At 45.7% G+C, this 26,544-nt stretch overlaps 2 protein-coding genes across 2 annotated transcripts; one reads left to right on the top strand and one right to left on the bottom strand.

Moving 5' to 3' along the window:
* The first annotated feature begins 9,448 nt into the window (after positions 1–9,448).
* On the top strand, positions 9,449–22,426 carry KCTD13 (potassium channel tetramerization domain containing 13). The gene is made up of 6 exons (XM_065893502.1): positions 9,449–9,857; positions 11,284–11,453; positions 18,721–18,810; positions 18,900–18,952; positions 19,627–19,822; positions 21,647–22,426. The coding sequence occupies exons 1-6, from the start codon at positions 9,614–9,616 to the stop codon at positions 21,881–21,883; spliced, it is 990 nt and encodes a 329-aa protein (XP_065749574.1). The 5' UTR covers positions 9,449–9,613; the 3' UTR covers positions 21,884–22,426.
* Positions 22,427–22,588: 162 nt separating this feature from the next.
* On the bottom strand, positions 22,589–25,986 carry ASPHD1 (aspartate beta-hydroxylase domain containing 1). Its single transcript, XM_065893501.1, has 3 exons — positions 24,895–25,986; positions 23,388–23,501; positions 22,589–22,848 (listed from the first exon to the last, which is right to left on the bottom strand). Exons 1-3 carry the CDS (start codon positions 25,772–25,774, stop codon positions 22,739–22,741), a joined length of 1,104 nt encoding a protein of 367 aa, XP_065749573.1. The 5' UTR covers positions 25,775–25,986; the 3' UTR covers positions 22,589–22,738.
* Between the last annotated feature and the right edge of the window lie 558 nt (positions 25,987–26,544).

Here is a 26,544-nt window from a genome sequence, read left to right as displayed (position 1 = left end):
TATTACATTTTTTTGTCAGCAGGATTAGATGGGGAGGCAACGGTTCCAGGAATGAGTTAAATTCAGAGCAATACCTAAGGTCTGAGAAATACACACCGGCATATTTTTTTCCCTTAAGCAGCAAAAGGAGACCACAGGGGGTCAAAAGTAACAGGATGAAGATAGGGAAGACCATATTAAGATAACTTTTAATCAGTTAAAGAGGATGTTAAAGACAATAATAGGCAATATTACTAGGAGAACAAAGGGTATGGAAGAGGGCACTGAAGAAGCAAAAAATCTTGTTCTGCAGAAGCTATTCACATGTGCGGTTAGCACCTTTTTCCTTCATCTTGGACAGAAGCTGCCCACAGTCAGCAGCTTACAGAAAATGTCTAACAATCCTCAGTTTGAGGTCCCCCAATGGACTGGATGCCCGGTACTCTGGAGTATGTGATGTACATCTTTTCACTTCGGAAATATGAACCGAAAGATCAACAGCTTGGAGTTTTATTGTATGTCAGTTATCTGTTAAAGGTTCTTTTTGTAGAGGCTCAAGGGCAGTTTTTTTCTGATTCTTTTCCAGAAGACCAAATCTCCAGGTTTCAGATCATGCAGAGCTGCTTAGGTGGGTGTTTTGGAAATGAAGCTTATATCTATTGGTGCTAAATCTGGAGGTATTATATGAATCCCTGAAGAAGTTAGTCATGTAGGTATAATGCGGTCAGTCTAGGATTGGAAGTGATTCCCAAATGCACGGAGCAGTTAACTCAGAAGGAGATAACCTGTGGGTCCTGGAGGGACCCACAACTGATCTTATTTTATCAAGGGCAATGGCAAAACTTTGGGTTTCTGAGAGTTTTGATAATTATGAGTTTTTTCATTCCTTTAGCTCTCTTTCTTTTTGCTGAAGATAGCGGATGATATGGACAGTGTATTTTCCAAGTAAAAGGTATAAAGAATTTTTTAAAAATAATGGTACCAGTGAAATATGTCTCTTTGTTACTAGAGAGGTAAATTGAGACCCCTTTCCCCAACGGTGGGAATTTTAAAATCAAGCAATTTTTTCTCTGCTAATATGTCCATAGCTCTCCAGCAAGAAAAGTCTCAATCCACCCTGAGAATAAACAATAACTAGAACATACTTATAGTTTATTTGGAGGTGTTCACAGAGCCTCAAGGCTTTGGTTCTTGTCCATGTCCTACCTTTGCAGTCTTACCAGGAATATGTCACTGGCTGGTAAGATGTGCATTGGAAAATCCTCAGCAGTACCCTTAAAGTTACCCCCCACCAACGTTGGTTCAATGTTGTCAATTTATCTCTACTATTCAGGCAATATCAAGAAGCATTCTTGCTAAACTCCATTTTTACTATGGCTACTTCCTTAGATAACAGAAAAACATCTACAAGTTTTTAATTTGCTGTCCATTTTCTACGGACTACTATAGATGTCAGGGAATCTCTCTTTCTTTCTTTTTGGATTAAAAAATTTTTTTTGAAATAATATTAGATTCACAAGAAGTTGCAAAAATAGTATGAAAAGGGTACCATGTACCCAGTTCCTCCCAGTGGTAACACCTTACATAACTGTAGTACAGTATCAAAACCAGGAAATCGACATTGGTACAATCCACAGACCTTATTCAGATTTCATCAGTTTCATATACATTCATTGCATTTGTGTGTATATATAGTTATATGCACACATGGAATTTTATCACATGTAGATTTGTGTAACCACTACCACAATCAAGATACAGAACTGTTCCATCACCACAGAGATACCTTGTGTTATCCCCTTATAGTCACACATCCCCTCTCCCCACCCCACCTCGCCCCAGCCTTGTCTTAACCTTTGGCAACCACCAATCCATTCTCCATGTCAATAACTGTGTAATTTCTAGAATGTTGTATAAACAGAATCACACAGTATGGAACATTTTGAGATTGCCTTTTTTTCACTCAGTATAACTCCCTTGAGGTCCAGCTAATTTGTTGCATGTATCGATAGTTTGTTCCTTTTTATTGCTGAGTAGTATAGTAACCAAAAGCTCAGAAGCCTAACAGGAGACTGTGAGGCAACCCCAAAATTAACAACAGAAGAAAGCTGTTACCACTCCTGGAACTAGAGGAACAAAGGGCAGTGTTACCAGATCCCAGAGCCAGGGTCACCTGTAGAAGCCAGAATTGTGGCCAACCTTTCTTGTGGGAGCTGGACCCACGTGAGAGCTATTGCCATCAAGAGGGATGATACTTAATGTGGATATGGGAGTTGGGGTGGAGGAGGGTGCTGGTAGAGAAATGCCCTGTCTTCTCCCTTCCCCCTGCTTTTCATTCTCCTTCCACGGACTTGCATTTGCTGAACCAACTAGAAGCCAGCTGACATGGCTGCCTGAGATAGGTAGCCTGCAGCGGTCACCTCGCCACAGAACTGAGCACATCAGGTTTTGACAGTTCCCTAACAAAGAAAAACAGCCATGGGCTTCTCCTTCTTCACGTTAGGAGGGTGGCTGGGTTTACAGAGTAGCAGCGATGGACAGTGATATGTAAAAGGAAACAATAATATTTCACAGGCAGATAGGTCATCAGCTGAGAAGTACTGAACATTATCTGTCAACAGAAGAGTCTTTAGAATGGGTAACCATTTTAGTTAGTAGAGACCTTAGAACTAAATCAAGGGAAAATTTCCCATACTCTGCTATTGTTGCTGTAGTTCTTAGATGAGGCATCTATGTCTTGGCTACCGGGTCTAATAAAAAACTGAAATAAGCAGTAGGCCTCTGATGATCCCCATGTAATTGACCAGTACTCCAAATGCTTGTTCACACTTTTCATGAACAAAAAGGGAAGGGGCTTGTGAATCTAAAATTCTGGAAACAGATCTTTTTGTAGACAGTTATCATACCAGTCTTTGTGCTTAAATATGTAGGCTTTATTTTTTAACTTGAAAAGTATACAATTCTTGACATATATTCATATTAACATGCTTTACTTATGTGTAAGTAACTTAGAAAGATAACCTCTCTTTTCAATTTATTATTATTTTTTTAAATTGTGAGTTTAGTAGACAAAACAGCTCTCACAATAGTTTTGAATTAATTAAATTTGGTAAATTCCAGATAAACCTAATGATTCCTATTGTTCTTTTTATAGAAAAAAGGAGCAGATCTTTGTGCTATTTGATGGCTATTTTAGGAAACCCAAACATAGTTTAGGCACAAAAAAAAATATCCTAATAGTTTTATTAGCCTAAATTTGGGGCCTGAATTTAGGAAAGGCAAAATCAAGAATAGTTGTAGAGGAAACAACATATAAGTAATAAATAAATATCTAAAGAAAAGATATATTTATAGGCAATATTGTAAAAACACACAGCAATGAACAACAATGGTTATTAGGAACTTAACTTTAAAAAAAAAAAACTCTTTTCAAAAATGATTTAAGGTCTTCCCCGGTGGCGCAGTGGTTAAGAATCCGCCTGCTAATGCAGGGGATACAGGTTCAAGCCCTGGTCCTGGAAGATCCCACGTGCTGCGGAGCAACTAAGCCCATGTGCCACAACTACTGAGCCTGCGCTCTAGAGCCCGTGAGCCACAACTACTGAGCCCACGTGCCACAACTACTGAAGCCCATGTGCCTAGAGCCTGTGCTCCGCAACAAGAGAAGCCACCACAATGAGAAGCCCGCACACCACTATGAAGAGTAGCCCCCACTCGCCACAACTAGAGAAAGCCCGCGCACAGCAACGAAGACCCAACACAGCCAAAATTAATTTTTAAAAAATGATTTAAGAGTATATCAAAAAGCACCAAGAGTTAATAGGATATTTTTGGTGACAAAAAGGAAAGAGTAGACTTTCCCTGCTCGCCACAACTAGAGAAAGCCTGTGCACAGCAACGAAGACCCAAAGAAGAAAGAAAGAAAGGAAGGAAGGAAGGAAGGAAGGAAGGAAGGAACTTCTACTAGTCTGGACATTAAAAAAAAAAAAAGTCCCAATTCTCATTTTCCTCCTTTTATATATTATTCATGTAACAATTTTCAGTAAATGATTTATTAATATACCTTTACATATATGTGTATTTAGGCATTCACAGATACGTAAATACACAAATAGGTAATAAATTGAAAGCCTTAAAACATAATTAGGGACTTCGCTGGTGGCGCAGTGCTTAAGAATCTGCCTGCCAATGCACGGGACATGAGTTCAAGTCCTGGTCCGGGAAGATTCCACATGCCGCAGAGCAACTAAGCCCGTGCACCACAACTACTGAGCCTGTGCTCTAGAGCTCACGTGCCACAACTACTGAGCCTGCGTGCCACAACTACTGAAGGCCACACGCCTAGAGCCCATGCTCTGCAACAAGAGAAGCCACTACAATGAGAAGCCCACGCACCACAACGAAGACCCAACACAGCCAAAAATTAAAAAGTAAAAAATAAATAAAATTTGAAAAAAAGATAAATAAGTTCTGGGGATGTAATGTACAGCATGGTGAGTATTTTTAAAAATTTCAAAAGGTAAATCACATATGAAAACTAAGATAATTTACTTAACTTATAAAATCAATATAAAAAGTAAAAAGGTTTAAATCATAAGAAAACTAACCCTGATCTTGTACAAACCAAAATATTGTGCTGGCATTATTTTTACATGGCAAATTAAAATGCAAATACACTGGATCATGCCAAAAGCTCTTCTTTTATCTTGGAACTAAGGCCTTATCTTATCTATAACTATAATTACAAAGTCTATTACATAAATATACTTTTCAGAGCCCACAAAGGAAACATATATAGTTTAGCAATTCTTTCAGACATTTTTGATTACAGTTGACCCTTCAACAACGTGGGGGTTAAGGAACTTAAGAAACAACACCCCCCAGTCCCCCACCCCCCAAGGCACAATTGACCCCCTCCTCAAACTTAGCTACTAATAGCCTTACTGATAATATAAACAAACATTTAACACATTTTTATATGTATTATATAATGTATTCTTACAATAAAGTAAGCTAGAGAAAATGTTATTAAGAAAGTCATAAGGAAGAGAAAATAAACTTAAAGTACTGATTGTATTTATCGGTACTGATACCATATGTTTACATGGTCTGTTTACAAGATGAATCATCTGTCAGTACCTACGTCAATACTGTCTTATGTTACACAAAACATTGTAGATAGTAAATGTATTAGTAACACTAGACATCAAAAATGAAAAGACAGGGAATTCCCTGGTGGTCCAGTGGTTAGGGCTCCATGCTTCCACCGCCAGGGGCATGGGTTCGATCCCTGGTCAGGAAACTAAGATCCTGCATGCCGCACGACGCAGCCAAAAAACAAAACAAAACAAAAGATAGTGTGAAAAAGAAATTTATATTTATTTACAGATAAAACGATTCATGCATTGATAATGAAGCAGCAATATGACTGCCTTCTGGTAACCTAGTGTAATCGATAGTGCCATGTATAGTCTGTAAATGTTTGTGTGTGGGAATTTCGATAAATTTTTACTTTTTCTTTATATATATATATTTTTGGCTACGTTGGGTCTTCGTTGCTGCGCACAGGCTTTCTCTAGTTGTGGCGAGTGGGAGCTACTCTTTGTTGTGGTGTGCGGGCTTCTCATTGCAGTGGCTTCTCTTATTGCGGAGCACAGGCTCTTCTCTTGTTGTGTGCGGGCTTCAGTAGTTGCAGCATGCAGTCTCAGTAGTTGCGGCATGCGGGCTTCAGTAGTTGCAGCGTGCAGGTTCTAGGGCACGTGGAATTCAGTAGTTGTGGCTCACGAGCTCAGTTGTCATGGCTCGCGGGCTCTAGAGCGCAGGCTCAGTAGTTGTGGCTCAGGTGCTTAGTTGCTCTGCGGCATGTGGGATCTTCCCAGACCAAGGATCGAACCCGTGTCCCCTGCATTGGCAGGCGGATTCTTAACCACTGCACCACCAGGGAAGTCCCCAAAATTCCCTTTTTATAATAGACTTGGTATATTTTATGATAGTAAATGATAAAATACACTAGTATCTGTTTATTATTTATGCATTCATGATATACCTTTCTCTTAATTTTTTTGATCTTTTTAGGCTACACGTTTTCTCAAATTGTTACAAATCCCCCCCACAATTTCTTCCCATATATTTACTGAAAAAAATTCACGTATAAGTGGACCTGTGGAGTTCAAACCCATATTGCTCGAGGGCCAACTGTATTTAACTGGATTGTGCACATTCAATGAAATATTTTTTTGATAAGTTAATCTTTAAACTTTTCCAAGAGAGGAAAATGGACAGCAAAAAAAGTGAGAGGGAGCTACTTCAGAAAAATATGAAACTATCACTCTAAAAAGCTAATCCATGTTCCCTCTGCAAGTAAAGATAAAACAGTTTAAATGCAAAAACCCCCCAGATTTTGACATATACATACACACACACAAAGAGTGACATTCCACCTAATTTTAAAAATATCTTAGGCACTTGACAATTTCAAAGAGCTATATAATTTAAAAATTAGTATTTAATAACCTCCAAAGTACGGAAATGAAATATCACCTATGCTAAACAAAATAATCTCTCTTTTTGACAACCAAGACAATCTCCTCATGAGGGTTTCTTATCTTTTTGTTCTAAGGTAACTATCAAATAAAGAATCTTGTTCTTGTCCCAAGTTCCTCAAAATGGCCACTGCAATTCTAAATTGTCCCTAGTGAAACTGGGTCAGTTAGAAAGATAAGGGTACGAGTTAGTGTAATTGTGAGAAAACATGAAGGAATCAGGTATTTGGCCCAGTTTTAGTTGAGACAAGAGTTCATAAGGCCAGTGCTGTGCAACCTTGTATCTCTAGAACTTGGCCAAAGACCAGTCATCACTGATCAGAAGCCAGAGAAAATGACCTGATTCTGGGCAGAAGAAATGAAAAAAAGGAGTTCTCAGGGACACAGACAAAACTGAGGAAGAAGTCCTTATAAAGGTTTGGAATGGCAACCTGAGGCAAAGTTTATTCAAAGGACACTGGTTTGAGGATACCTTCTGAATTCCATAGTCTCCAGGGCTGGCTGTAGGACAGACTTATTGGGCCTTGGTTGATGGAGTTATTTGTCTGGTTAATTCTGATAACAAATGACACTGCAGCATGCTAACTAGTTACGTGACCCCTGAGTGGCTGGCATCCCCAACTTCTTAGAGGGATAAGTGGTGTTCAGCCACCAGAGACTGAGCAATAAATAACAGGTTCATGTTGCCCTCAGACATCCAGGGCTACATACCCATCCTTTCCCTATAGACTTTTCCTCTTACAGACAAACAACATTCAAAACACCAGACGGGGGGAATCATGGGAGCAGATAGATGTAGAAAGCCAGAAAACAAATTCCCCAAGGAAAAATAAAAATCTAATTGGATAACCAAAAAAATGGAAGAGGACCTTACTCCAAGGAAAATAAACAAAATAATCCCAACACTCAAGGGTCTCAACGGAACATCAGAGCTCAATTCAGCAAGAACTTACCTCCCAGCCATGGGCAGGATGGCACCTCAAATAGTTAGAGACACGAGGGGTCTCAGATGTGCACATTATTACTAGAGTCAAGGGTTCCAGTCCAAGGTAGTGAGGACTTCAGCTGAATCTCTGTGGATCCTCCATTTCTGATAATGCCCTCCAGCCAAAGACTACTAGGAACACACCTGTAGTAGAATGAGGAAGACTGCACACCATGGGGAACACATTCTGGGCACCTCAGCAAGTGCATATTAAAAAGGACTTATTACAGGATTGGGGCTTGTGTTAGATGATTTTCTGGGAGGGTTTGAGAAAGGGGAGATTTGCTCTAGGTTAGATGCTGTCAGGAAGTGGGGATAATTCTTTCTGGTTTTCTCTCTTTCTTTCTTTCTTTTTTTTTTTTTTGCGGTACGCGGGCCTCTCACTGCTGTGGCCTCTCCCGTTGTGGAGCACAGGCTCCGGACGCGCAGGCTCAGCCGCCATGGCTCAGGGGCCCAGCCGCTCCACGGCACGTGGGACGCCACCAGGGAAACCCCTTTCTGGTTTTCTTAATAATTCTTATCTAGAAGTTAGGAGGAATGGATCAGTGCTAAAGCTGTAGTTGGTAAAGAAGCAGCAGTCACTCAAACTGTGGAGAGGGTTGTGTTTGGTCATTTTTGTGGTCTGGACAATGTTCTCGTTTTCCTGTTCAGGCATGATTATGGAATGGTCTTTCTCTCCAACCATCAGCGACTGGTTTTTGTCTGATGTTGGTGTTCTGTAAAATTGTTTATGCTCAACAAGGCAACACCACAGCCTAGCTAATAGTGCCAGGCCCCCTACTAGCAACACTGAGGCTTCTGAAGGAAGAGTGCAAACTAGCTCCCAGTTGCCATGAGCTGCTTTTCTCTTTTTCACCAGTTACATTTGAAAAATCAGAATTGCCAATCCTTTTGGTAAAACATGGGCTCTTCAGATCACCACAGGACTCATGACTCCCCAGTACCTTGTAACTGGTCTGCCCCACTCATTTACACTCCTACCTTGTCTCCTGGCATTTAAATCTGCACCCCTCACTAGCAGAAAAGGAACCAAGCAAGCCCAGAGAGAAGTGACTTGCCTGATCACACAGTGAACTGATGGCAAGGCGGAAACTACAACTTTGGGTTTAGTTTTCCCTCCAGAGGATCCGTCTGCTAGACATTCAGGTCGATTGTTAAATCTCTGAGGTATCAGCCTCTCAACTGAATGTGGATGGGATTGGATAAAAACACTTCTCACCACACTTTATCAACAACGTGTTCCCAGCTTACTCCTCCTTTCTTTAGGGGTTGGGTGTCTCACGACATCGGCTGGGATTCTAAGGCCTTTGCTCAGCTGCTCCAGCCACTCCTGACCTTCTTTCTGCTTCTCAAATATGCCAAGTGTGTTCCGGCCTGAGGGTCTTTGTATTTGCCCTTGGCTCTGCCAGTAACTCTCCGCCCTCACACCTCCACGGGGCCGCTTCTTCTGAGCTTCAGCTCAGTATCACCTCCTCAGGGAAGCCTTCCATGACGACCTTACCTGCTCACACCCTGCGTGCCCTAGCACTACCGTCATCTCCTCTGCGAGGCCACATCCCTCTAGCCTCCTTTAAGAGCGTCCCTTGGTGCTTCGTTCGCAGCTCCCCTCAGTCTGTCAAATGCGCGGGGATGGGAGGCGGGAAACTGTGCCCAATCCCCTGCTTCTCTGGGCCACTTTTCCCTTTACGCTCACGAAGCGCTCTGAGAGCAGAGACACGCGGCGGGGACACCGGTTTCCACAACAGGCTGGTGGCCAAGCGCCTCCTACACCGGGTCTCCAGCACTGGCGACTGACCGCACTTCCCGCGTCGCCCTGCCCCGCGGCAGCCGGCGCTCAACCCCTCTACCGGCCCGAGGCCACTACGCATGCTCCGCACTTCCGGCCCCGCGAGGTCGGGGGCGGGAGCTTGACGCGCCTGCGCAGGTGCTCGCCCGGCTTCCGGGCGGTGCAGGCGCTATGGGTCTGAGGGCCAGTGTCTTTGAGTAGCGGCGGTGTAGAGGCGTGCGGGCCCAGAGGTCCGGCCCGAGGGCTCAGGACCGGGGTCTTTGGGAGCGGCCGGGGGGCGCAGAGAGAACCTAGGATCGCTGCCCGCCGCCACCACCAGGCATGTCGGCCGAGGCCTCGGGCCCGGAGGCGGCCGAGGCCCCGTCCCTGGAAGTCCCTAAGCCCTCAGGTCTCGAACCTGGCTCCGCTGCCTACGGTCTCAAGCCATTGACCACGAACAGCAAGTACGTGAAGCTGAACGTGGGCGGCTCGTTGCACTACACGACGCTGCGCACCCTCACGGGACAGGACACCATGCTCAAGGCCATGTTCAGCGGCCGCGCGGAGGTGCTCACTGACGCCGGAGGTACGCGAGCTGCTCTTGCTTACTGTCCTGCGTCCTCCAGATCCACGTCTCCCTTTCCCGTGGTCTTTCCTGGCCCAGTCTCCTCATGCCCGTTCTCTGCCACCGTCCAGTCAGTTCATTCTCACCCCCTCCAGCCCCCACATCCCGTCTCATCTCGCCTGGCTCGGTCATGAGCGCCCTCCCTCCCTCGGTCTTTACCCCCAGCAGTAGTAACCAACATTCATGGACATCCCCCGCCCCGCCGCACCATCCACCCCGCCCCTCCAACTACTCTGCCGGGCGCTGTGGTAAGTGATTCAACGTGTCAGCTCCCAATTTTCATGACTGCTTCCCACTGACTCTCCCACCCTTCACGCCTCAGCTCAAAAGACTTGGGAACCAGCCCAGCTGCCAACCACATCCTTCCAGGCACTCTTCATCAGTTTCTTCCACCTGCCCAGCCTTTTGTTCCCCTCTCTACCTCAGCGCTGCCAACAGCCATCCCCGAGAGTTGGAGGATCTTGTCGGTCTCCGTTCCCCTAACGGAGGTTCCTCTACACTCTAGGACTCCATCTGTAAATACAGACTGTAGAAGGAGAGGGCAGCTTTGGGTTTGCCAGGGACGCCAGAGCGGAGAGTGGACAGTTCTCTTTGGCAGGCGAGCCCCTTACCTTCCCGAAGAGTTGTATTCAGGTCTGGGCCCCATATGCCCAAGTGGAACCTTAAAGTTTGGTGGCAGGGTTGAGGGTGGTGGAGGTGGAGTGGATTCAGAAGGGGTTAACGAGGGTTGTGAGAGCAGGAAAGTAAAATTTGGGGAGGTAGAGCTCAGCCTGCAAATACCTGAAGGTGAAGAATTTATTTATTCAATAAGTATTTGTAAAATGCCAGGGCGGGAGGTAGTTTGGTACACAAATCTGATAAGCTAAGCCTTACGGAGTTTTCTTTTTTTGTGGGGGCAGGGGGAGAATAAGCAAGTAAACATACTAAAACAAAAGCGAAATATGTAATTTCAGATAGCAATAAGTATATTATGAAGAATAGAATGAAGAATATATATCTTTATATTCTATGAAGAATATAAAGGTTAAAATGGTAGTAAACGGGATGGTGGGGTGGACATTTTAATTAAATAGGATGGTCAGAATTAGCACCAGAGGTTAGAGGTTTATTGATAAGGTAATCTGTACGAACTCTCTGATGGTGAGAACCTTCTCAGTGTAGCACAGACTTGGGAGGGAATTAATTCTCTGTGGCTGGCTGTGTTAAAAAGGGGCTTATGGGAGAACTCACTGGAGATGTTTTAAAGGGGTTTTCTTAGCTATGGCACAGGCTTGAGACAGATCAGTATTAAGACTTGTGGCTTTCGAATCCTTCTTTCATAAAAATTTAGTAGCTCCACAGCCTTTAGCAAAGCCGTCCTTCCTCCTGCCTCTCCCCACCACACCAGGTTGGGTGCTGATTGACCGGAGCGGCCGCCACTTTGGTACAATCCTCAACTACCTGCGGGACGGGTCCGTGCCACTGCCTGAGAGTACCAGAGAACTGGGGGAGCTTCTGGGCGAAGCACGCTACTACCTGGTACAGGGACTGATTGAGGACTGCCAGCTGGCACTGCAGGTGAGGGTCCCTTCCCCACCTCCTGAGTCCCACCCCTATGCTCATGTCCCTGGGAGAGCTGCCCAAGCAGTTAGCTATTAAGATATTAAAGAAAAACAAAAGGAAGTATGGGGCACTGCCTGGAGGAGTTGCCTCTGGCCTGGCTCTGACTGGCCATGACACCAGACAATTTGGGGGTATTGTCCTCTGCATTTCTGCTGTCTCAGGCAGGGCCCCCCTCACCACCTCATGCCAAGACTACTGCAGTGGTTAAATGACTACTGTCTCTGTTTCTTGCTGTTTCTATCCAGCCAATCCAGCTGTTACACTAGCACCTGAATAATGATCCTTAAACACAATCCCAATTTATCCTCTCCCTTGCTCAGAAATCCCAAATAATGCCCTTGTCCCACTAAGGGGGAAAAAAAAAATCTGAATTTAAATTGGAATATAATGACCTCCATGATCTGGTCCTATCCTGGGAGGCAGCATTCCATCCCTCCCAGGGCTTTAAATAATTCTTTTTTTTCTAGCAGTGAAATACTATAGAAGTAGTCACACCCAATAAAACAGGGTTGGGGGTTCCAGGGCCCCACCTGCTGGGCTTCTTTTCTGGGGATCTCTTAGGATTCTGAGAAGAGTTTGGAAAGCACAGCCAGGAGATATGGGTTAAGTGTCACTCCACCACAGCTGACTGAGTGACCCTGAGTGAGTCAATTCCTACCTCTGGCATTCTGTTCTCATGTTCCAAAAGATAGGGAAATGAGAAAAATATGTGCAGTGTAGTGAGTTTCACATAAAGCCTTTTATTCTGTTCTATTTTTACAATGTGAAAAGTGTCCTTTTATGATACAATATTAATAGGAGATTGTAAGAATTTTTTTGATGCCCTTTATATTCAATATATTAAAAAGTGGCAACTATGAACAACTTTCTGTTATCTTGGGGAATACTCATTGGACCTTGAAATCCGAAAGTGTAGAATTCCTTTGGGCAATATCTATGTTTTTCAAGCTTTTTGACTGCATCTCATAGAGATGCATAAAATGCATTTTATACTTGCATATATATGACTGAAATAAGTTTTATAAAATGATACTTTTAGTGAAATACACTCTGACATATTCTGTTTTCTTTGTTTCTGATGCCGTTTGGAACCCATTAAATTTATTTCACGACCCATTAGTGGGTTACCACTTGCAGTTTAAAAAACATCAAACTAGAAGTGCATTCCTGTTCTGTAACTTTACATTTATCTAATGTTATCTCACATCCACTGTGTGTTAGGATTGGTTCTGTTACCTTCTTGTACCCCTGTTTGACATAAAAAGAAACATGAGGGAAGCTGGGGATATATTCAAGGTGAAAGAGCCGGTAAGCAGCAAAGCTCATAGTCATCCCCAGGTGCCTGACTCCCAAGTGCAGTGCTTTTTCTTCTGTGCTCAGCTGCCTCCTTTGCAAGCTTCCCCGAGACCATTATCATTCCCCACTCCACTCAGCTAGAATATGCTTGTTTGTTTGGAGGTTTGGGGTTTGGAGTTTTTTGTTTGGTTGTTTCTTTCTTCCTTTTTGGCCGCCCCGCATACCATGCGGGATCTTAGTTCCCCGACCAGGGATCGAACCCGTGTCCCCTGCAGTGGAAGCTGGGAGTCTTAACCAGTCGACCACCAGGGAAATCCCGTTGTTTTTAAGATTCTGGTACAGAGAATTGAGTTCAGCATACTTCTCAGTGTGTGACACTTAAACATCATTAGTCTATGCAGATCTTTTCTCTTTTTATTTTTTCCTTCATTCCCAGTCCCCTGCCCACTTCCCTTTTCCCCATAGGTACCCCTCCAGTTCTAGTGTTTTAATACATTTCCTTGGATTATGTTTGTACCATTAAAAAACTAAAACATTGTTTTGTATACATATGTATTTTAAATTTCCATAAATGTCATTGAGCTATGGATTGTGTGTTCTGTTTCTTAATTCAACACTTTTTCCAAGTTCTATTCATGCTGCTGTATGTACATTTAGTTCTTTGCTTCTGACGGCTGCACAGGAATCTATGGTGTGCATTCAACCATATTTTATTTATACATTCCCCTGAGGTTGGAAACCTAGATTGCCTCCCGCTTCCTGCCCCCACAAACGATGCCACCATGAGCATCTTTGTACGTGTGCCCTTGTGGGTCCTGGGTCAGTGTTTCTCATGATTGTAGCTGGGAATGGAATTGCTGGACTGCAGGACACATGCAAACGAATTTCAGCAAGTATCATCAGATTACTCTCCCAAATGGCTGTAGCACCTTGTACTCTTGATGAGCAGTGCATAAGGAATCCTGTTTCTGCGTATCCTCAGCAACTCACGGCATCACCCAGCATTCTAATTTTGCCAATCTGATTGGTATAGAGTGATTTCATTTTAATTTGCATGCTTCTGATTACTAATTAGATTGAGCATCTTTTCACATACTAGCTTTTTTGGTTTCCCCTTCAGTGAATTGCCAATTCATATTCTTTACCAAATTTTCTACTGAGTTTCCTATCTTTTTCTTGTTGTTTTGCAGGAGATTCTTACATATTTTAGCTTAGTTCCTAGGGAGAATTAAGCCCTATTACTCTAAGGCATGTATTTTACATAATAAATTAACTTCTCCTGTGCATCTAGAATGGTACTATTTACCTGACATTCTCAGAAGAGTTGAGAAAATAGTTACTCAAATTATTTGCTGGGTTTTGATATTCAGTGAGGAAGCCCAGTTGAGAAAGTCTGTTTTAGATAATAATTTCTAGTCAGTTTTAGATGTTACCAATAATTTCTCTTAGAATGTCACCTGTCTGTGGCATCTGTTGTTGAATAGAAATTATTCTGTTTAATTATAAATAAATGTTTATTATTTTTAAAGCAGTCTATAAGTATTGTAGAAATTTAGAAAACACAGATCATCAAAATAATAAAAGCACCAAATATCCTTCCAGGTCTTTTCCTGTGTGTGTGTTTTTGCCAAAATATGATTATGCTGTATGTGCTGTTTTGTAGTACGCTTTTTTTTTGTTTGTTAATAATTGCCATCTTTCCATGTCAGTGAAATTTTATGTAACATGAGGGGCATATACACATTTCTCCGTTTGTTCCAGAAATGTCTTTTATAGATGGTTCATCTAAACCAGGACCCGATCTAGATCCTTGCATTACATCTGGTTATTATGTTCTTTTTCCAACCCAAGCAGTCCCTTTTTTCTCAAAATACTGACTTTCTCATAATACTGACCATCAGTTGTCCTTCACAGTGACCTACTCTCCAAATTCGCCTGATGTGGTTTGTTACCCTACCCTATCCTGAGTTTTCTTTAAATTAGATGGTAGATTTAAAAGCTTGATATTAAACATCTTGGTTGGAAAGCATGTTAAGTAATGTTACATATATCATACTGTGTTATATCGAGACCTACAATATTGTTAATATGACCCATCATTAGTGATGCTCAGTATTGGCCCCTAGATTCAGATGATGATGGTTTGATCCCTCCATTGTAGTTACATTTCCTTATTGCTAACTATAAAGTAATATAGGCATTTTATGAATGGCAGTTACCTATCAACCACACATCCATTTATAATTCTCACCTGAATCAATAATTTCATTAAGGTTGTAGAATAATTATAATTCCGTCAACATTATTAGGTGAAATTACTTATAAAGTCATGCTTTTCATTGTCAACTGCAGAGATTCTTGATTTTAATATAGTCACATTCCTCTTTTTATTTTTCTAATGGTGTATCCTCTTAGGATCTTGTTTAAGAAGTTCATTCTACATTTTTTATTAGCTTTATAGTTTTACCTTTTGTATATGGAATTCACTGTTGTAGATGCGAATTCTGAAGGGATTCAACTGTTTTTTGTCCTCTGTGGACTGAGCTAGTTTTCTCAATGCCATCTACTACACAATCTGTGGTAGCCAGCATCCAAGATGGCCACCAGCAATTCTTACCTCTTGCTTATCCAGGCTCTTGCTTAGTCCCCTCCCACACTGAATAGGGCTGACCTATGTAACCAGATTGCAGAGATGATAGTGTGTGACTTCTAAAGCTAGGTCATAAAAGACCCATAGCAGTTTCTGCCTCTCTCGGATCACTCACTCTGGGGAAGCCAGCTGCCATGTGAGCATATTCATGCAGCCCTAAGGGAAAGGTCCACTTGGTAAGGAACTGAAGCCTCCTGCCAACAGCCAGCACAGACTTCCAGCCAAATTGGTGAACTATCCCAGAATTGGATCCTTTAGGCCCAATCAAGTCTTCAGATAACTACAGCCCTGGTCAACATTTGGACTCCAACTTCATGAGACACCCTCGGCCAGGACCACCTAACTAAGCCAGTCTCAAGCTCCCAACCCAGAGAAACTGTGTGAGATAATAAATGTTTGTTGTTGTTTTAAGCTGCTAAGTTTGTACTAATTTGTTACCCGGTAACGGATAACAGATTTTGGTATCTGGAGTGGGGTTCTGCCGTAACAAAAAACCTAAAATGTGGGAGCGGCTTTAGAACTGGGAAGAGGGCAGAAGCTGGAAGGACTTGAGAACAGTGTTAATAAAAGCCTAAAGAGCTTTAAAGAGTATTCATAGAAGTCTGATGACCTTTGAGGAGGCTGCAGTGTGGAACATGTTTACTGGAAAGTGGTAGAAAGGGGATCCTTGTTATATAGTGGCAGAAGTAGCAACACTGTCTCCTACAGTAATGTAGAAAGTAGAAAACATACTTATGATCTGGGTGATCTAGCTAAAGAAATTTCCAGATAGAATGTTGAAGTGCCACAGGTTTCTTGTTGCTTATAGTGAAACAGAAGAGGAGAGGGTAAGCTAAAGGAAAACGAATTGAACAAAAAGGAGCCAGGAATTTTGGGGGCTTGAAAATTCCCAGTCTTGCAGATAACAACTGATGTTAAAATTAGCAAATAGCTTCCAGGCAAAGATCAAACACAGGGCATTCTCAGTAAAACGTGGTCTAAAGATGAAACTGAGGATGTGATTGTGAAATCCCTTAAGACCTCAGAAATATCCAAGAAGATGCCTCAGAGAACCATTCAATCAAATAATAGCACTTCTAAGAAGCTTAAGGCTATTGTCAGGCAGCAGTCTCAGCATAAGACCAAAGTAGAGAAGAGCTTATCTCACAAAGATGTGTGGGTGAGGCTTTTGTCTAATGAACTGAACCCCAGGACTCACGGGACACCCATTAAGTTTTTAAGAGAATTATATTGGCAGAAACACTGCCAGCTTAGACTGGAAGGGACAGAGACAGTACAAGAGGAGAAGAAGCCTTTGGACCCTCGAAGTTCTACAGGCAGAAAGCAGGCTAAGGAAACTGGAGCTGCAAACACGGACTGTCTTTCATGGAAATGGAAGGATGACTCAGGTCAGAGCCAAGAGCCACAGAGAATCATTCCTGGACAGGAGTAGACATCAGAGAGCTCCCAATATTTGTCCAACTGGATTACAGAATTTCTGTGAAGCAGCGACTTCTCTGTGCCTCCTGCACCCCTCCTCACCTTTTGAACAAGAGTGTTTATCCTAATGCCTGTTGCACATGTCGCATGTGGAGTGTGTGGAAGAGATAACTAGTCTCTTTAGTTCACAGGTCATCAGATCCAGAGAAAACGTACCTAAGGAGCTATAGTTAAGGAACACCTCCCAAGGAGCATTGTCCCCACCTGGACCTGATTTAGATGACCAGATTCTGTACTTCAGTGCTGTAATAGGATGGGACTTTGGGGGATCTTGGGAGGGGGTGAGTGTGTTTTGTGTATGGGAGGGATTTGAATCAATGGGAGCCAGAAAGTGGACTGTGGAGCCAGCCTCCAAGGCAGCCCCCAATGATTCTTGTTCCCTAGTACTCATTGCCTTGTGTTGTTCCCTCCCACACTGAATAGGGTTAACAAAACTAGGTCATAAAAGACAGTGAGGCCTCCACCTTGCTCTCTCTTGGATTATTTGCTCTGGAGAAGCCAGCTGCCATATTGTGAGGACACTCAAGCAACCCAACGGAGAGGTCTAAATGACAGGGATCAGATATTTCCTGCCAATAGCCAGCCTGAACTTGCCAGCCATTTGAATAAGCTTTCTCAGAAACAAATCTTCCAAACCCAGACATGCCTTCAGATTACTGCAGCCCCACCTGACTTGACTGTAACCTTGTGAGAGACCCCATGCCAAAAACATTCAGCTAAGCCACTCCTGAATTCCTGAATTATCTATTCTGACCCACAGAAATGGGTAATAAGTTATTTGCTGTTGGTTTAAGCCGTTCAGTTTGGGGACAGTTTGTTATACAGCGATAACTAATACACACTTGCCCCACTGATTTGTGATGTTCTCTCTATAAATATCAGTTCTCCTATATACACCAGTCTGTTTCCAAGTTCTGTATTGTGTTTCATTGTTTTTGTTTGTTTCTGCACCAGAACTACATTGTTTTCATTATTATGGCTTTGTAAGATATTTTAATATCTGGGAGGGTCAATCTCTTCTCTTGCTTGACTCTTTTTAAAAATTGACCTAAGTAACAGTAGACTTATTCTTCCAAATTAATTTTAGAAAAAGTCTTAGGAGTTTCTCAAAAAAAAAAAATCTTCTGGAATTTGTATTAGAATTGCACATCTAGTTTTTAGGTTGGGAGAGGTGAGAGGGGTTTTGGCATGAAGATTCTAGAAAGCAGAGAAGAGGAAAGAAACCTATGTGTCTGGTTCTGATTCTCCCTCCAGCCTTCCACCTAGCCCAGTTCATTCATTCACCAGATATTTATTGAGCATCTACTGTAAATTGATACTTATTGTCTAGGAAGAGACCATGAGCAAATATACCAAAAAATGAGAAAATATGAGGAACTGAGTGCCACGAAGAAGGTGAACTGATAGTGTGAAAAAGAAGAAGTAGAGGAGGTTGCTTAGCCAGGGAGCTTAGGGTGGAGGACCAGCACCCTCCTAGGGGCACTGTTTGAGTTGAGATCTGAATGGCATGAAGGGGCCAGCCATGCAACCGAGTGCAGGCTGTTGCCGGCAGTGGCAGCTGCAAAGGGCCTGGTGGGCACAAGCTGGATGCGCGAAGGAACAGGTGGGGCTGAAGTCCAGCAGGCAGGGGAGAGTGGTAGAGACGAGATCAGAGTTCGTATCCTGCAGAGTCTTGTGTGGGCTACTAAGGAGTCTGGATTTTTTCCCCAAAGGCAACAAGCAGTTTTTGAAGGCTTTTAGGTTGGGGAGTGAGTGACTTCTGGTTGTGCTGTTAATCACCTTCCGCTTCTTCTCCAGCAAAAAAGGGAGAACCTGTCCCCGCTGTGCCTCATCCCCACGGTGACATCTCCCCGGGAGGAGCAGCAGCTCCTGGCCAGCACCTCCAAGGTGAGGCCCCTGAGCCCTGTAGGGTGGAGGCTGGGGGCCTATCCCGGCAGCCTGACCCCCACCCTTCTCCATCCTTTCTCCCGCAACAGCCCGTGGTGAAGCTCCTGCACAACCGCAGTAACAACAAGTACTCCTACACCAGGTGACCCCCTCAGGGGCGGGGAGGTGCACTGGGTGGAATCCTGGGCTCAAGCACAGCTCTGCTCCTGGCCAAGGGGAGGATTATGGCCGCATGGGGGCGGGGGGTGGGGGGCGAAAAGAATCCTGCCTGGATGCAAATTCTAGCTCTGCCACTTACCCACTGGGTACTTTGGACAGGTCATTTTCACTTCTGAGCTTCAGTTTTACCATCAGTAAACTGGGGTCCAGGTGAGGATCAGATGATAATTACTAGCATTTCTTATAAGAGGCATGGCTCTAAGTGCTTTACGTATATTTACTCACATAATCCTCACAGTTGTTTGAAGTAGGTATTGTCGTGATCTCCATTTTACAGATGAGGCAACTGAAGCACCGAGAGGTGAAGTAACTTGCTTAGTGTCACTCAGTTAAAAAGTGGTAGAGCTAGGATGCCAGGTGAGGTAGCTTGGCTCCAGAACATGCATGGGGTAGCCACTCTGCTGTGCTGGGATTTGCTGAGCAAATGCTGCTTCCATTCTGAGGCCTCCTTAGCCTGGCCCCGGGGGTGGAGGAAGCTCCATTCTGGGCACCAAACTCCTAGGTAGGACTAGAGTGCTAGATATCTGGGCCCCTAAGCTTGGGGGAACAGAGGGAGGAAGCCATTTGTGCTGAGCCTCTTGGCCCCCTGGTCCTCAGCACTTCAGATGACAACCTACTTAAGAACATCGAGCTGTTTGACAAACTGGCCCTGCGCTTCCATGGGCGGCTGCTTTTCCTCAAGGATGTTCTGGGGGATGAGATCTGCTGCTGGTCTTTCTACGGGCAGGGCCGCAAAATCGCCGAGGTGTGCTGCACCTCCATTGTCTATGCTACGGAGAAGAAGCAGACCAAGGTCAGAAGGGGTTCAGGGCCTGGTCAGGGAGGGCTGTGGTGGTGGGCAGGACGAGCACCCTGGACAAAGGCAGCTCAGCAGATCAGGCAGGGGAAATCCATCACCGGAGTTCTAAGTTCTGGGGTCTTAGTTCTGTAACCTTGGGCGAGTCATCTGACTTCTGTGGGTCTCTGCTTCTCTACCTGTGAAAGGAGGGTGTTGGATTAGAGTGGGATTCTTAATCTAGGCCAGTTGGGTTTCAAGGCTATCTTGAAAGAGTGTGCAGTTTTGGGAGTGGGTATGCATTTTTCTATATAGAAGGACCATAGTTGTCATTAGAATTTCAGAAGGATCCATGACCCAGAGTAGGTTCTTAAAACTTCAGGTGCTTAGAACACACTGAGGTTGTAGGCCCTGAGTCATTAACATGGCAGTCATCAGCAGATACGTCCTGAGCACTGCAAGAGGCTTGAAATCAAGGCGAATAAGATGCTGAGTAAAGTACAAGCCCTCTGTCATGACGTCTGGCCCCTGAAGATCTTATCAGCCTGGTCCCTTCTGACCTTGACATGAAGGCTGTGCCTCAGATACACTGGAGATCTTGAAAGTCTCTTAAGCACCCAGTGCTATTTCACACCCCCCTACCTTTGCACACACTATTCCCTCTTCTTGGAATTACTTTTCCTCATTCCTCTCTGCCTAGTGGACTTGTGCTCAATCTTTAAGACCTAAGCCAAGCATCACTTTCTTTGGGACACCACTCATGAACTTTCAGCCCAACAACCCCAGACAAAGTTGGTCATACCCCCCTGTCAGCCAAACACAATGTTGATTGTAGTCTGCTGGGGATGGGGGAGTAGGAGTGTTTACTTCAGCAGCAAGGAGTTAGCTTCTTGAGAGTAGAGCTGAATCTTTTTTTTTTCCCCCCATCTCTGTAGCACTAGCCAGGCCTTTATCACGCCGCAGAAGCTAGGAAACATTTATTGAATGCATGAATGAGTGAATAATCCAGTTTCCAAGTAGCGTCCTCTGTAATTGGGAAGACAGGAAGATAAACCAGTAATGAGAATGCAGCTTGTTAAAGTTTTTTTGTTTATATCCCTCCAAGCCACACAAGGGGAACCCCTAACCGCCTCTTCATCCCGTACTACTCTCCTTCACTCTGCCTTGTTGCTTTGGCCTTGCACTGATCTTCAGATACACTAAGCGAGTTCCTGACCCCAGAGCTGTTCCCTTCCCAGACTGATCTTTCTCTAGTTCTCCATCTGGTTCCTTCCCTCCTTTCCTTTGGCTATGGGTCAGATGTCACCTTCTCAGTGAGGCCTTCTCTGAGCTCCCTCTTTAAAGTTGTAACATTCCTGGCGGTGGCCATCTCCACACCCTTTTCCTGCTATAATTTTTCCGTAACATTTATCGTCATCTGACACTTTATATCTTATTACATATATGTCTGGGTCCTCGCCCTAGAATGTAAACTTCCTGCGGACAGGAACTTTGCCTGTTTTGTTCACTGCTATATTCCCAGTGCCCAGAACAACACCTGGTACAGTGCAGTCACTCAGTAAATATTTGTCAAATGAAAAGATATACCAAGAAAAAAAAAGATATACCAAGAGACTTGGCAACAAAGGACAGAAAACAAATAACTCTCTGCCTGACTTCAGAGCTGGACCTTGAAGTATAAGTGTGACTTAGCTGAGCAAAGAGGACAGTCCAGGCTAAAGGAACCTGTGACTGCGGAGGCTATAGGAGTGGAGAGACAGTGCAGGAGCAGCCTGGGGGAGCGGATGGCTGCGTAGGAGTTGAGCCAGAGGGAGGGAGCTGGGGGTTGCTGGCCTTTTGCAGGTGGAATTCCCAGAGGCCCGGATCTTTGAGGAGACCCTGAACATCCTGATCTACGAGACTCCCCGAGGCCCAGACCCAGCCCTCCTGGAGGCCACAGGAGGTGCAGCTGGAGGTGGCGGGGCAGGCCGAGGGGAGGACGAGGAGAACCGAGAGCACCGTGTCCGCAGAATCCATGTCCGGCGCCACATCACCCACGACGAGCGTCCTCACGGCCAACAGATTGTCTTCAAGGACTGAGCTTTGCCCCGAGTCTTCCTCTGGCCGCTGGGACCCAGTCCCTCTCTCTCTCTTCCTCCCCTTCCCAGACCTTTGCCCCGGCTTTGCTGGCCAAGTCGTGGGTCCTTCTTCCATCCATTCACTGCATGGTACAGTTCACTTTGGCCCTTTTCCATCCATTCCCACCTCATTGCTAACTACAGAGTACATTCCAGCCCCTCCCCTCAGAGGTCTTCAGAAGGCCTACATTGGTTGCCTCCTCCCCATCCTTGTCCTGCCCTCTTCCCTCACCAGCTGGTTTAGAAGGATTTAGAATTCCCTTTGTCTTTTTTTAGGACATTGTACACACCAAAGTGTCAAGCCAGCCCTTAATAACACCCACCACATTCTGAGCCGCCTCCTCACCATTGTGCAGGGTAGTTTGCCTCCCTCCTGCTTCCCCAACATCCTCCCTACCTCCTTAACTTTGTACTAGGTGGGCCTGGGCCTGTACCAGGTCAGCATCTTCTCAATTTTTTTCATATTATTTATTATTATAATTTTCTATTAAATTATTGGAATAAAGTTGAGTTGAGGGTCTGGTGCTGGCTCCCAGAGAAAGGGCCAGGTATATGGCTTGTTAGGGAGGTACCTGGCTAGTTGGATGGGAGAAGACACAGACCCCTGCCCCCAGCCTTTCCCTGGGCTGGTAGCTGGGAAGAAAGTAGTCAGGAGTTAGGAGAGGATTTTAAAATCTATATTTCGGTGTTCACTGGCCAGTTCCCACCCTCAGCCCCACCCCACCCCCTGCAATGGAGAGGTGGTCCTGGCTACCACTCAGGCCATCCCCGAGCGCAGCATCTCTCCAGCCCAGATGTCTGAAGGGAACACCTTCCTTCAAGGGTCTGGTGCGAAGACAAAGTCGAGGGCCTGGCGTTCGGCCCCAGCCACATTGGGATGCCAAAGGTCCACGATGAAGACCACTCGAGGCCCATCTTCAGGAGAGCCTAGGGCACGTGGGGATGGAGACAGCAGAGCAGCTGACATTAAGTACTTACGTGCCAGAGCACTCACCAAATACTCATAAACGCAAACAATATGTAAATAAGTGCCAGACAGTGTTCTAATCCTTTATGTGTATTAACTCTTAATCATGAAAACAAACTGTGAGGTAGTACCATAAGTGTTCTCATTTTATGCAAAGTAACTGAGGCACAAAGAGGTTAAATAACTTGCCCAAGGTCACACTGCTAATGCCAGAGGTAGGACAGGAACCCAGGTGGTCCAGGCCTAGGGTCTCGTGCTATGAACCACTTTGCTGTGCACTTACATTAACTTATTTAATCCTTGCAGTCACTTGGTAAAAGAAGGCGGTTGCCCTATTTCACGGGTGATTGGAGAAATCACGTGACTTGTTCAAGGGCATGCAATTAGAAAATGGTGGTGTAGGACAGGAAGCCAGTTGGGCCCGATCGTGCAGCCTCTAGTCTATTCCCCTTAACTCTTTAGTCACTCATCCCTCCTAGCAGAATGGGAGCCCCATTACCATTATGAGCCACTGTATGCAGGAAGGAGTCGTCCACCAGTAGACAGTGTCCCTCAGCCCAGCACTGGGGCTCACCCCCGACCACCAGCTCACAGCCAGGGGGGATCTTCAGGCCTGTAGAAAGAGATCCGGGCCTCCAACATTCCTGCCTCCATCGAAGGGGCCCACCCCATTCAGTCAAAAAGCAGATCCGAGAGTCTCAAATGCTAGGTTCTATGGTGGTCCCTCTCCGTTCTCTGGAAGGTGACCCACGTAAAATTACAATACAGTACTGGATGAAAGAAATGCTAGGAGACAGAAAATGCAGTGCAAAGCACAATGTATTCTGTTTCAGAGAAGAGGGAAAGCTTCCTAAAAGAAGCAGCATCTCCTCTTGGGCTTCTGACAGTTTAACTCAAGAACCTACTGTGTGTTAGGCCCTCTCTCCCCAAAAGGTATAAAACATGGCTCCATCCTGCCAAGGACCACACACTGGGGTGCAGAAAACTGAGGAGCCAACTTAAACGATGGGGAAGAGGAAGACATTCCAGAGGAGGTGGGCATTTGAAAGTGTGAGTCGTGAAGGCTACGTAGGAGTTTTCCAGGAGGTGATAAGGGGGAAAGACATTCTAGGTTAAGAGCATGTGTGTGGCATCTGCCAGGATCAGCCAGAAGGCGTTCATGATTTAGGGCATGGTGGGAGAGAAGGGGAAGAAGGGAACAGGTAGGAGATAAGGAGAAAAGATCTGGCCTTGCTCCAGATCTCTTCAAAGCCAGTGTGCTTTGAAGTGTAGAACACATTCAACTGGTAGCACAGGAGATGATTATAGGCAAAACAAAGTCATGGCATTAAACAACAATCAGAAGACAAGTCTTTTTTTCTCCCCATTTTCTTTCAATCTCTAAAACATTGAAAAGAAAATCGCAGTTTGGTGCTACCATAACTTTAACATCCCCCCTAACATTGCCCTTTTTATGTTTATTTTTCCTTTGAGGCCACGTCCTGCGTCTTGTGGGATCTTAGTTCCCGGACCAGGGATCAAACCCAGGCCCTCAGCAGTGAAAGCACAGAGTCCTAACCACTGGACCACCAGGCAATTCCCGACATTGCTCCTTTTTAAAGGAGGAGAGTGTAGGCTTCAGCCACAGACTAGGATACTTCGCTAGAATTTTTAAAGCTTTCTTTTTTTAAGTTTAAACTTATTTTTATGAATAATCCCTATTTAGGTCAAGTAATACTGATTATCATTTTTCTATAAAGATTCCTTTTAAATAAGTAAAACAAAACGTTGGGTGGAGTCAATATGAAGAAACAGTACAGGTGGTAAATGACTATGGAAAAGCTTATGAAGATGGTTTGCAGATCACTGAAGCTCAGGAAATGCTGCTGTGGGAGACAGTCAAGGAAGATTTCCGAGAAGAAAGGCATGATCAGAGTCACAGTGTAGAAAGCTATGATGGCAGAGAAGAGAGTCTGGAGGGGGAATCGTGGAGGCGAGGAAGCTGTCTGTAAGTAGCATCCACTTACCCAGGTGGCATCTGACTCGGGCATTGGTGGGCCCACAGCGGCCCTCGAGCCGGGCCCCAGGCAGGAGGACGGAAAAGCCAGCATTGCCGAAGGTGTTGGCACTCATAAAGCTTCGCAGCCCCCTCAGTGCCCGATAGGCCCCCGGGCACCGGCGGCAGTTGCTGGGTTGGCACCGGCCTGCTTGGTATAGCAGGAGCTGGTAGCACCCAGGGGCCAGTGGTGGGGACCAGCCCCGAGGCAGAGGGGTAGTCCCTGAGAAGTCCCAGCTCACAGCCCCAAAGTCCCTCAAAATGGCAGGGAAGCTGCTCTCCAGGAGCTCCACATCATGCCGCTGGGCATCCCGTGGCACGAAGGGGGCTGAGGGCAGGTCTGGTAGGAAAAGCAGGCCTGGGCGCTGAATGCCCAGGACCCCTGGCCCTCCCCCAGGGCCTGGGCTACCCTGAGCCGCCCGCCTCACCCTACCCATCCCTGCCCAAGAGTAGCGCCTGGCGTAGGCCCGAAGGCGACGGCTCACTAGGCCTTCTGTCCTAGGTCCTTCCACAGACTCCCCAGAGCTCCGTGGGCTTGGTCTGCCAGCCTCAGAGCACCCTCCAGGCCTACCACTGACAGCCCCAGCCCGACTCCCAGCCCCTAGGGCCTGCATATCTTGGGAGCCCAGGCGGTAGCAGTACCAGAGGAAGAGGGAAGTGAGAGCTCCAAGGAGCAGGGTAAGGGCAGATGAGGCCAGAGGCAATGGCCATGCAGGCATGATGGGCAGGGAGGCCCTGGCCAAGAGGCCTGGGGCATCTTCCAGACCCCAGTTCCCTTGTCCCCCCAGTTCTCCACCGGTTCCTTCCATGGCTGCTCCCTGGTTACACCCTGGGCTGTTTCCCTTCCACATTCCTACTCTTGGTTCTCTCTCCTTCCGAGGTCCTCTCTCCACCTTGTACCTCCTGCTTTCTCGCTTCCTTCATGCACCTCTAACTCTCCTTTCCTTCCTCTCCTTCTGCCTCTCTCTCCTCTCTCCTCTACTTCTTTCTCCTTCCAACTCTCTCCTCCTCCTCTTTCACCTCTTTCCTCCTCTTCTTTCTCCTTAGGGCAGTTTCCTCTCTCTCCAGTTTCCTGCCTCTCCCATCAGTCTCTCCTTTCCCCCACCCTCTGTCTCCCCGTCTCCTTTCTTCTCTCCTCCCTCCACCACCGCTCCACCACCGCTCCCCCCCCCCCGCCCCTCTTTTCGCTCTCTCTTTCCCTCCCCGCTCTGCCTTTCCTTCTAGCTTCCCCGGACAGCAGTTCCTACCCCACCTGGACCCGCAGCCCTGGGAACCGCAACCAGCAGTCCTCTGCAGCGATTTCTCTCTCCTTCCTCCCCCTCTCTCCTTCCTGCCCTCGCTTCTCTCTCGACCCGACCCACGGGTTCTCTCGCTCTCTCCCCCCTCCCCCACTCGCTCCTTCCTTGTCCCCCACTCACCCTGACGTCACCCTCCCCACAGTCCTCTCAGCTTAGCTACCCCCGCCCTCGCCCAGTGGCCACCGCAACTCAGCCGGGTTGGGGGTGTCGTCTCCGGATTTGCCTCCCCCCGGCCCCGACGGGGCGCCACGTGGGGCTCAGGGGGCACAGCGCCAACCTCCAGCGCCCCGCAATGCGAAACGAAAGGGCGGGGCCTGAGAGGG

The sequence above is a fragment of the Phocoena phocoena genome, chromosome 15 (assembly GCF_963924675.1).
Source record: "Phocoena phocoena chromosome 15, mPhoPho1.1, whole genome shotgun sequence".
Lineage (NCBI taxonomy): Eukaryota > Metazoa > Chordata > Mammalia > Artiodactyla > Phocoenidae > Phocoena > Phocoena phocoena.
The sequence above is the reverse complement of the archived record's forward strand: the minus strand, read 5'-3'. Positions and strand labels throughout refer to the sequence as shown.

Excerpts from the sequence above, each read along its gene's own strand:
- KCTD13 (XM_065893502.1), top strand. The coding sequence starts at position 9,614 with ATGTCGGCCGAGGCCTCGGGCCCGGAGGCGGCCGAGGCCCCGTCCCTG. Across the intron at positions 18,953-19,626 it reads AACAAGTACTCCTACACCAG|CACTTCAGATGACAACCTAC; the intron begins GTGACCCCCTCA and ends CCTGGTCCTCAG. Across the intron at positions 19,823-21,646 it reads CGGAGAAGAAGCAGACCAAG|GTGGAATTCCCAGAGGCCCG; the intron begins GTCAGAAGGGGT and ends GGCCTTTTGCAG.
- ASPHD1 (XM_065893501.1), bottom strand. The coding sequence starts at position 25,774 with ATGTGGAAGGGAAACAGCCCAGGGTGTAACCAGGGAGCAGCCATGGAA. Across the intron at positions 23,502-24,894 it reads CCGAGTCAGATGCCACCTGG|GCCTGAAGATCCCCCCTGGC; the intron begins GTAAGTGGATGC and ends CTCTTTCTACAG. Across the intron at positions 22,849-23,387 it reads GCATACAGTGGCTCATAATG|GCTCTCCTGAAGATGGGCCT; the intron begins GTAATGGGGCTC and ends CACGTGCCCTAG.